The sequence below is a fragment of the Capsicum annuum genome, chromosome 3 (genome assembly GCF_002878395.1).
Source record: "Capsicum annuum cultivar UCD-10X-F1 chromosome 3, UCD10Xv1.1, whole genome shotgun sequence".
NCBI lineage: Eukaryota > Viridiplantae > Streptophyta > Magnoliopsida > Solanales > Solanaceae > Capsicum > Capsicum annuum.
The window spans coordinates 232,130,247-232,141,256 of NC_061113.1; the positions used below are offsets into that span (position 1 = coordinate 232,130,247).

Sequence of the window (11,010 nt, forward strand, 5' to 3'; positions counted from 1 at the left end):
AACCTTAAAATCCTGAGTCCGCCACTGCTGATAGGTGTTGTAGAAGCCCAAAACCCAATTCCCATTGACCCTTCTAATTTCCCCCTTAGTTCCCCGCCTTATCTGGAATCTGGACTCCCTGAGCAAGCTCCATCCACATTCAACTTGTAGAATCCCCTTTGAGGGGGTTCCATCGAACTGCTATTGAAAGCTTAGCCCTATTTCCTTTCAGGTTGTTGCTCAGGTGTGCATATTCCACAACCTCTGCATAAGCCTGGTTAAAGGACATTCTTTTTCAAACACAGAATTTGAATTCAAAATCATTAATTAAGAAAAATAAAAAAAATCTCTATCTATCCCGCTAAAATCTTATTAGATTTAGTTGTTTAGTGTTTAGGTTGTTTATTGTTCCCTTCTTTGTTTGGATGGTGATTTTTCATGGTATGATGTGTACTTATGAATATTAAGAAAATTATATTTGTTTTTATTATTTTCTAAAATATATGATATGTTATGATTTGATAATCATAAAAATTCTAATTTTTTGTAATTCCTGATTTGATGGTATCTCATGATTTTCTTATTTTTTTCTCAATTCTGTCCTTATTTAATATATTACATAATTTTATTTTACCTTTTATCCTATATTATTCAACTTCATGCCTAATCCAACCCCTACCGGCCCCTCCCCCTCCAAAAAATATAAATTTATATTATTTTTAAATTTTACTATCTAATAACAGAAAAAGATGGAACAGGAAGCACCCAAATCTCTGTCAACGTATGTGCTTCATGTAAATTTAATTTAAATGAGGTCAAGTTGGTCATTTGATGTAGTACTAATTGCTGCTTTGGGTTTTGCAAAGTGCAAAATTATTTTTTATGGTCACAAAATGATAATTTGCTCGAGAGGTTTTCACTCAGTTGTAATGTATGTTCATCTTTTGTAGTATGGATCACGAGATATTTATGTAAATATGTTGAAATTAAAGCATTATTAATTGGTTGAAAAGGAAATCTTACTATTGCTATAATATAAATATCTATACTTCTTGTCCAAATATCCCCTATGCTTATCTCATCATCGTGTTGCTACGTCGTGAAATGAAACTGAAATTCAATTTATTTTTTTGATAATTTTTACTTTAAACATCTCAAATAACATGTTTAAAATCATAAGATTAAAGTATTTTATTTTACTTTCTTTAAAGTTCATATAAAAGACAGACAATTAAATTAAAACAATGAAAATATATTTTACAGGATTTTACAAAAAATAGGTAAAAACAAACAATCAAATCATTTGTTTGTATAATTTTAACTTGACACATAATTTTAAAATTAAAGAAAATTTTAAAATTTTGTGATTTTAAATTAAAAATATACAAAATATATGAAAATATTATTTAATTTTGTAACCGTAAGTAGTCATCCGAAAAATGAAATTAAAGAATTAGAAAAGAATTTTTTTTTTTGATGTATTAAAAAAGGAATCAAGTCATACTAGGAACCGCAGCTCGCAGATGGGAAAAGCACTGTCATACATACCCCCGTCGCTGAAGGGAGATAAGGTGGTGGTTCAACTAGAGGAGGCAGATATAGTCGAACAAGAGGCCTATTGGAGTACTGCGCTGATTGGGTATGTATTGGGAGATTCCCCATTCTTCAAAACCATGGATAATTATATTACCCATGTTTGGAATTTCGTTACTAAACCTCAGATTCTCTATCATGATGATGGATATTATATCTTCAAATTTTGCGATGATATCTGATAGAGATTTAGTGATGCAATCAGGGCCATATACATACCGGAATAGGCCAGTAATTTTGCGGAATTGGGAGATCGATTTTGAATTTAACCCAGAATGTCTTAATAAAGTTCTCCTATGGATAAAATTCCCTAGCCTTCCTCTGGGATACTGGTCAGCTGAGGCATTGAGTAAATTGGCGAGTGTGGTGGGTAGACCCATGTATATAGACAAATACACTGCAGCTATGGAGAGAATATCTTACGCAAGAGTGCTGGTTGAGACTGATATTAGTCATCCTCTGCCTGATCGGGTAGAAATAAGCACTCTATCTGGTATTATACAGCAAAACTTAACCTATGACTGGGTGCCCAAATTTTGTGTGGACTGTAACCTATTTGGGCATAATAGTGATGAATGCCAAAAGAAGCAGAAGGTTGAGACTGAGGAACCTCAAGCACCACACCCATAACCCCCAAGAAGAAGGAGAAATCATAGAAGAAAGGGGATGGTACAGAAGTGGGAAGCAAAGGAGCATGAGGAAAACCAGTCTGAGGAACCAAAAATAGTCCAAGCCAGTGGGGATGAAACTAATACACAGATTGATCAAGTTGAAGACATGGTAGATTATGTACAACCAGGTAATACAATACACGTGAAGCCAACCCCAGACTCCCCTGGCCAAAGTGCTGAAGATAGGTCTTTTCAAAGGAAGGGTAAAAATACTATAGGGGAGCAATGTGAAGATACTGCTAGTTGTAGCACTCGATTCCAACCCCCATGATTGTTTGTTCATGGAACATTAGAGGGATGAATAAGCCCTTTAAGCAGAAGGAGTTGAAGCTCTTTCTGAGGAAGAATAAAGTGGAGATTATGGGAGTACTAGAAATAAGAGTGGAGAATCATAATGTCAATAAGGTGAAAAATAATGTAGCAAGGGATCAAAGTGCTCAATTCAACTATAGTGAGGGACCTAATGGTAGGATATGGCTCTTATGGAAGAGTCATATACAAATACAAGTGATAGAGAAGGGAGCACAATTCATCTATTACAAAATAGGAAATATTAACACAAAATTTACTTGTATGTTGACTATGATATATGCAAGTAATGTTCTGGGGGGAAGACAGGAACTATGGAGGAAAATAAACACTCTGGGATCTCAGATTCAAGTAGAATGGCTGATTATGGGTGGTTTTAACAATGTATTGAATTCAGAGGACAGAATTGGCTCTCCAGTTACTCAGGATGAGGTACAGGGATTTAAGGATATGATAGAATCCACTCAACTCACTGCGTTGAAGAGGTCAGGCTGCCATTTTACATGGTGCAATAAGCATGAGGAGGCTACTAGAGTATACAACAAAATAGGTTGGGCCTTTGGAAATTTCTGGTGGCTGCAGAACCATGGATAAGTAGAAGCTGAGTATTTGGTACCTGGAGTATCAGATCATTCACCTATTGTGATAAATTGTCAAGCACAGTCTTATCATAGTTTGCATCCAAAATCGTTTAAGCTTTACAACGCAGTTATGAAACATCCAGAATTTCGAAAGAAGGTGCAAGTGGCCTGGTCTCAAGAGATTCCTAGCAACCCAATGCAGGTGATTTAGAGAAAATTAAAGGAGGTGAAAAAGAATCAAAGAGGTGAATCACTATTTAGCCTCCTATCAGCAGAAGCTAGAAGCTGCCAGGCATCAGTTAGAAATGGTGCAAGAAGAACTTAGCCGACAAACCTGCAACTTTCAACTATTTGAGCAAGAGAAAAATGCATTGGTTGAATTGGAAAAATGGAGTAATGTGGAGGAACAAGTACTCAGGCAGAAATTTAGAGCTCTATGGATCAACAATAGTGACTCCAATACTAAATATTTCCATGCTTAGTGGAAAATCAGATCAAACATCATTGTTATAAACTCTATATACACTGAAGCTGGAATAAAACTAACAGAACCTAGAGAGATAGAAGCTGAATTCATTTATTTCTTCACTAGCTTGATGGGGAAAGAGGGAGAATTGCACCCAATCCCTAATTCAGAGATAATTCAGGAGGGACACATCCTATCAAGAGAACAACAACAACTCCTAATCCAACCAATAACTATTAAAGAAGTGAAAACAACAATAAGAGGGATGCCGAGGGAGAAAGCTCCGAGTGTTGATGGGTTCCCTATAGAGTTTTTCACTACTTGTTGGGATGAGGTACATTCTGATCTCATGAAAGCTGTATTACACTTTTTTAGCACTAGTGTTATGGACAAAGAGGTTAACTGCACAGCTGTGACCTTGGGGCCAAAAGTGCCAGCCCCTACTTATGTTAAAGATTATCGGCCTATAGCATGTTGTAGTACTGTTTACACGATTATTACTAAAGTGCTCACTGGTAGGCTTAAATATGTCATTGGTGATCTAGTGGGAGATTCTCAATCAACATTTATAGAAGGCAGATGCATCACTGACAACATACTGTTTGCTCATGAATTATTTAGTGGATATAACAGGAAAAAGAACTTTCCTAGATGTGTCCTCAAGGTGGATATCAGGAAATCCTATGATATTTTAGAATGGTCAAGAAGATTATTAATTGAACTGGGATTTCTTAGAAAATTTGTATCCTGGATTATGGCTTGTGTAACTACTGTCTCTTATTTATTGACTATGAATGGGGGGCTGACTAAACCATTCCTAGGAAAGAGAGGTATTAGACAGGGTGACCCAATGTCCTCATATCTGTTTGACATTGCTATAGAATACCTGAATAGAGTGTTGAAACAGTTAGCTAGGAATAAAGAATTTAAGTTCCACCCTAGATGCAAAAAAGTGGGGGCAATACATATTTGTTTTGCTGATGATCTTCTGTTGTTCCGCAAGGCTGAAAAACAATCTATTAGATTGCTAACTCAGGCTCTCAGTAAGTTTTCTCAAGCTTCTGGACTGCAGGTGAATGTGGACAAAAGTTCTTTGTATTTAGCAGGTATTTTTGGTCACTTAAAGCAGGAGATGCTGGAAAAAAATGGCTATTGTACTGGATCCTTTCCCTTCAAATATTTGGGAGTTCCTAGTGCTGCTAGGAAACTCTCTATAGCATTATGTTGGCCTCTAGTGGAGAAGATTACTGCTAGGATAGCCTGCTGATCTGTACGACTATTGTCATATGCAGGAAGGCTTCAACTGATAAAAGCTGTAATCTTTGGTATGCAATCCTATCGGGCTCACGTGTTTTTTATTCCAAAAAAAGGCGGTAAAAACTATTGAGGCTGTATGCAGGTCTTTCTTATGGACTGGACATACTGAAATCTCCAAGAAGGTTCTTGTTTCTTGGGAAAAGGTATATCTACCCTAAGCTCCAGGTGGACTAAATGTTATAAACATGATCCTGTGGAATAAGGCTGTTATTATAAAGCACCTGTGGGCACTTGCACTGAAGAAAGACTGTCTATGGATAAGATGGATGCATTGCTACTATATAATGTATCAAACTCTGGAGCACTTTCAAACACCTAAGAATGTATCCTGGGTGATTAGAAAAGTTTTGAATACAAGGAAGTTGATTATGGAGCTACAACAATTCCAAGGAGATCTGAATAGCAGACTGCAGCAGTTTCAACAGGAAGGAAAATTCAGTACCCGGAGATTATACCTACTACAGATACCTCAGTATCCTAAAATGGCATGGAAGAAACTGACATTGCAACCTCACCTTCAACCAAGTCACAAGTTCAATTTTTGGTTAGCTGTGCAGATAAGATTAGCAACAGTAGATAGACTACTCAAGTTAGGTATACAAGTTCCCAAAACTTGTGTATTCTGTGGAGCAGCTGATGAAGTCTTTGACCACTTGTTCTTTGAATGCAACTTCACAAAGAACATGTTGGGTAGATTGCTCTATTGGCTGGGGATTACAAGAAGAATAGGAAGCTGGAATGGTGAGATAGAATGGTTGATAACAAGTGTGAAATTGAAATCTGGCCATCGAAAAATTCTGGTAGCTACTTTTATTATGCTGATATATGGAATCTGGAAAACGAGGAATTTGCTCAGATTTCAGAATGGAACCTGTTCGAGTGACAAGATATGTAGAGATATTGCAATCCACATACATACAAAGGGAGCAAATGTGATCAGATGGAAGGAATAACTAGCAAACCTAAATTTTTATCCTTGAATGTATAGAGATAGGTGCAGCTGAGTAAATTGTTTTAAATTGTATGTATCTGAGTAGTTCATGGATGGAGAGAATGATTGGTCAGCAAACTCTCTAAAATTGTAAAGACATACTTTTTTGGTGAAAAGGAAGCCATGGTTACCAAAAAAAAAGGACGAATAAATAATTAAATCGAACTAAAAATAATATTTGTTGAGCTCGTGCCTTACATGGGCTATCAAGAACTAGTTATATCTAATAAGAGAAAAAGACGGAACAAGAAGCACATATCTCTATCAATGTGTGTGCTTCATTTAAATTTAATTTGAATGAGGTTAAGTTGGTCATATAAATTTAATTTGAATGAGGTTAAGTTGGTCATTTGATATAGTACTAATTGCTGCTTTCGGTTGTACAAAGTGCATAATTGAATTTTATGGGCGCAAAATGACAAGTTGCCCGTGAGGCTTTCACTCAATTATCACGTATGTCCATCTTTTTTTAGTATGGATCGTGAGATATATATGTAAATATGCTAAAATATAAGCATTATAATTGGCTATAAAAGGAATCTACTGTACCTATAATACAAATATCTATATTCCTGGCCATATTGCCCCTATGCTTTATTTCATCATCGTGTTGTTACGTGGTGAAATAGCACTGAGTTTTAATATTTTTTCTTTTTTGATAAATTTTTAGTTTACATTTCTTACCTAAAATACTTAAAATTCATATTAAATAAAAAAGGATAACAGAATTAAAATGATGAGAACACGTTACACAACTTTACATAAAAAAAGGTAAAAATAGACGATCAATTAATTCGTTTTCATAAAATAAACAATTAAATTATTTATTTGTATAATTTTAACTTGATATAAAATTTAAAAAGAATTTATGATTTAATTTAAAAACATATTAAAAATATATTAAAATATTTTTTAGTTACATAATCGCAAGTAATCATGAAGCAAAACGAAATTAAAGAGTTAGAAGAGAAGGAAAACGATAATATTTTTGATGTGTTAAAAAAAGACGAGCAAATGAAATCTTCAAACGTTCTACTGAAAATATTAGGACGGCAGGGTATTTTCTTACGTTAAACTTTTTATCCGAACAAAAAGGTACAACTCCGTATATGATTTCCAGATTTTCCATCCTCCACTTGCTATTTCTATCTGAAGTAGGAGTTGTACATTGTATTTTTAGAATACTATTGGCTACCGTAGAACAAGGAACTATTAGGAGAAATTCCTCAAATTCCACTAACCAAAAATATCTGTCTTAATTTCTCTTTCCTTCAAACTCAAAATCTTTTCTACTTGTCCAATTTCCCTGTTTTCCCATACACTTAACCCGCCATTAATCAACAAACTTCCCATAACAATTATGCAGCAATTCCAACAACTAATCACAAGCAATAATTCACCGTCTATTCAACCCCGTCACCAGCACGGTGGCCGGCGAATCATCTACCATCACCATCACCACCACCGCCACAACAACAACAAAAATATCTATGAGAAAGTCTCCTTTCTTCGTTGCTACTAATGGCTCCGATGCAATTATCTCGTCTTTCCCGTTAATACCAAATTCTGATTTCAATTCTACGTCGTTGAATTCTACTTTCCTTTTTCCTTCTGTTTCCCTTTCAGACGGCACATTTGATTTCGCTACGGTTTGTTTCATTTCTGCTCTTCTCCTTCTTTCGTTCCTTTGCTTGATATTTATTTTCCATCTTCGGTTTAGATCCCGACAATATCCTCTTCTCCAACACATCAATTCTCTCTGGACCGTCCGTTTACTCCTCGTTTTCTTCGCTTTTCTTTGGGCTTTCAACGAAGTTTTCCGGCTACATTTCATTCGCCGGAAATACGTTCTTCCATTTTTACCCTCTCTAACGCTAAATCAACAGGCGAATTTGTGTAAAGTTCAGGTGGTTCTATCTTTAGGGTTATTCGAACCGGGGTTCTTAATTACTCTTCTTTTCTTGGTAAACGTTTCGATTAAGATACAAAATAACCCAAGTGATATTTCGGCGTTGTTTGTTGTGTGGCCAATTTGTGTGCCGCTTTTGGTGCTTCAGATCCTTCTTGTGTTTTTCTCTCCATTGCAGGAGCATATACCGGTATACATGCATTCTAGCTCTTTTCTTTCCATCGATGTGTTGGGAAACAAGGCGGTTCTCTGTACATACCCTTTGTACAGTGCTATATTGTTTGGAGGATTTGTTATTGCTTACTTGATAGCCTTTTTGTTTTCGTGTTGGAGGGTTATATCCTTTGTTATCAACAGGAAAATTCAGGTTGGGGTGAATTTGCTTGCAACATCTTTCATGATTGCTTTGCCGTTGCAGATTTTGTGCTTAGTATTGTTGCCATTTCGGCCAGCGGAAGATCTTATCCATGGTGCCGCCGTGATGGTGATGTTCTTAGCTGTTGCTTGGTGCGTGGCGATTGGGGAGGTTACTTTGGTAATTAAGCCAATTGCCGATGCATTTGCTGCCGGTAGATCATGCACCTGCCGTTTGAATCCCGGAGATGCGTTACGGCACCCGAACGGTAACGGAGGAAGAGTGGAAGAACGGAGTTAGCAGCAACTAAAGCCGGCCATGATTGCCGGAGGAGGAGGAGGGTATTATGGTCATTTAACATCTAATTAACAGAGGGCGTTATAATTATAGTTCATGATTAGTAAGTATAAATTTGAGTTTGATTAATAGTTAGTAGTTTCATATGCCTTCTTTATCTATTTTTTTAGAGATTATTGTAAAATATAATTAGCAGTTGTTATTCATTAGTTTCAGGATTATTAGAAAAAAAAAAACAAACCAAGAAGCAGGCCTATGGAATAGCCAATTTTTACTCTCTGTTATAGAGAATACTACAGAGAATCAGTGATTAATTTGGGATGGAAAAGTATTGAATATAATTTGATGTGTATATATATATATGATGAAGTGTTTTCAGTTTATCATAACTTTGCTTTTCATAATTCACTGAATTTGATTCTGTTTGCTGACATATATCCAAGCGAACACAACAAATACATAAATGAATGAATACAACTACAAGCGAATAATACTAAAAATTACGTAATTACACAACTTATATTTTCATTATTATAAAAAATTATGGGATATGAAATTAGTTATACTGAGATTAATTATGCTGAAATGATTTTTTATTGAATGTTTGATTTATTGTATTCAAAGTAATATGCATGGTATAATTTCTAAGAATAAATTATGTGATTACAAAAATACCTTCCATCTTGTCAAACTCTTTTTTGTATAATTTCTTTTCAAATTTTAAATATTTATTCTTAAAAATAAAACTTTCATCTTATTTAACTTAATTTTTTTGCGTGTGCGCATTTTTATGATTATATCAAGTGTATTTTAAAATTAAAACTTTCATCTTATTTAACTTTCATTTTTTTTGCGTGTTCCTTTCCCTGATTATGCCCTGTGTGTTTAAAAAAAATCTTAATATATATTATTTAGTTTGAAATAAAAACTTCCAACTTAAGTTTGTTAAAGTAAAAGAGAATTTATTGTTTATTTCATTTCATTTAAACACATATCACTCATATAATATATTAAAATTCATTTTATATATACCATATCAATTTTTAAGTGATTAAAGAATGATTTAATTTAAAATATGTAATTCAACAATGGTGTTGATATTTTTATGTGAGGCGGGTCAATGAAAACAGATAATTGAAGATAATGATGGAATAAGAATTTTAAATTTTTGATAAATTATTATATATTACTAATAAGTTTTTAATGTAAATATAAAGTTTATGTCAAAATTATTAAGTATTTAACTTTTATTAAAATTCATAATTAAAATACTAATATATATATATATATATATATATATATATATATAGATGTGTGAAATGAAATCGTAGGTATTGAGGGTATTTTAGTTATTGTATAATTGTATATCAAAGAAAAATAGTCTTGGGATTGTTATCCCACCAATTGGGTGGATAACTTATTCCGTGACTAATTATTAGTCCCGAGATAAGTTATTCTAAGTATTTACAACCAAACGAGTGGTTCACATTTTTATCCCAAAATTATTATTTTATTCCGAGATTATTAATTTTAGTACCGCAAACCAAATGACCCCTAAAAGTATATATACATAAGGAGTTGGGTTTCTTTCCCCGCTTTTTTTTTCCTAAAAATAAGGCTTCAATCAAGCACCGATTACCATTTTGAAACCAGCCGTACTTGATTTCAACTGATAGCATTCAATTTTAACTTAATCTTCTTTTATCATTTTGATTTTTAAGATTTGAGGTTAGTAATTTTTCTTCAGCATTTTTACTTAATCGAAATTTGGAGATTTTCGAATGAACATATTGTTGCATGTTTTTATTAAGTAATTTTTTGGGTTTCTACTTTACCAAAATTTAGTTATATCTTTATTGTCCTTTTTTGTTTCAAAATCGTCTATTTGAAGTACTAAATTAACAACTTAGTACTTAGTAAATGGATGATTCTCCTTCTTTTAGTTTAGGATTAATACAGTTAGAGCATAATGAACCAAAAAATTCGATAGTTGAATTCGTTCTTAAAGTTTTTGATTACGAGGAACCTAACTTTGCTGAAACAGATCTAAATATCATAATGATCCCAACAAGATGAAAAAGATTAAAAAAGTTGTTGCTGAAAGCTGAAAAGTCGAAAAAAATAATTGAATAATCCTCAAGAAAAGTCAAAAAAGATGATAATGCATATCTACGTCTACCTAAGGTATGTATGATTTTTACGTTTTTGATATTTTTTTTAAAATCTTTTTTGGGTGTATTTTTTTTTTAGTAATCTAAGGTTTTAAAATTGTTAATTAATATGGGATGGTTGTTACTTATTAGGTAGATTATGAATTTTTTCATCAGTTTGAATTTTTGTCATAATTTGTCTGTGAAAATACAAAATAAATCTTTGCATACTTTGGGCATATACATTTATGGTGATGTGTTTGTTTGAACTACAATGATCTGTATAGTTTATTTATCTAAATGATTAATGAGTGTTGAACATTAGTAAGTATGTATGTGTTGCACACACATTATTGAGCACATATACGTAAGTTATGTTTTGTTATGTTAGT

At 33.6% G+C, this 11,010-nt stretch overlaps 3 protein-coding genes across 3 annotated transcripts; all 3 read left to right on the forward strand.

The window, feature by feature from the left end:
* Window positions 1-1,502: 1,502 nt before the first annotated feature.
* On the forward strand, window positions 1,503-2,202 carry LOC107865034. The gene is made up of 2 exons (XM_016711398.2): window positions 1,503-1,618; window positions 1,701-2,202. The coding sequence occupies exons 1-2, from the start codon at window positions 1,503-1,505 to the stop codon at window positions 2,200-2,202; spliced, it is 618 nt and encodes a 205-aa protein (XP_016566884.2).
* Window positions 2,203-5,101: 2,899 nt separating this feature from the next.
* On the forward strand, window positions 5,102-5,869 carry LOC107865033. Its single transcript, XM_016711397.1, has one exon. It carries the CDS (start codon window positions 5,102-5,104, stop codon window positions 5,867-5,869), a length of 768 nt encoding a protein of 255 aa, XP_016566883.1.
* Window positions 5,870-6,990: 1,121 nt separating this feature from the next.
* LOC124897099 lies at window positions 6,991-8,833 on the forward strand. The gene is made up of 2 exons (XM_047409495.1): window positions 6,991-8,006; window positions 8,235-8,833. The coding sequence occupies exons 1-2, from the start codon at window positions 7,398-7,400 to the stop codon at window positions 8,469-8,471; spliced, it is 846 nt and encodes a 281-aa protein (XP_047265451.1). The 5' UTR covers window positions 6,991-7,397; the 3' UTR covers window positions 8,472-8,833.
* The last annotated feature ends 2,177 nt before the right edge of the window (window positions 8,834-11,010 follow it).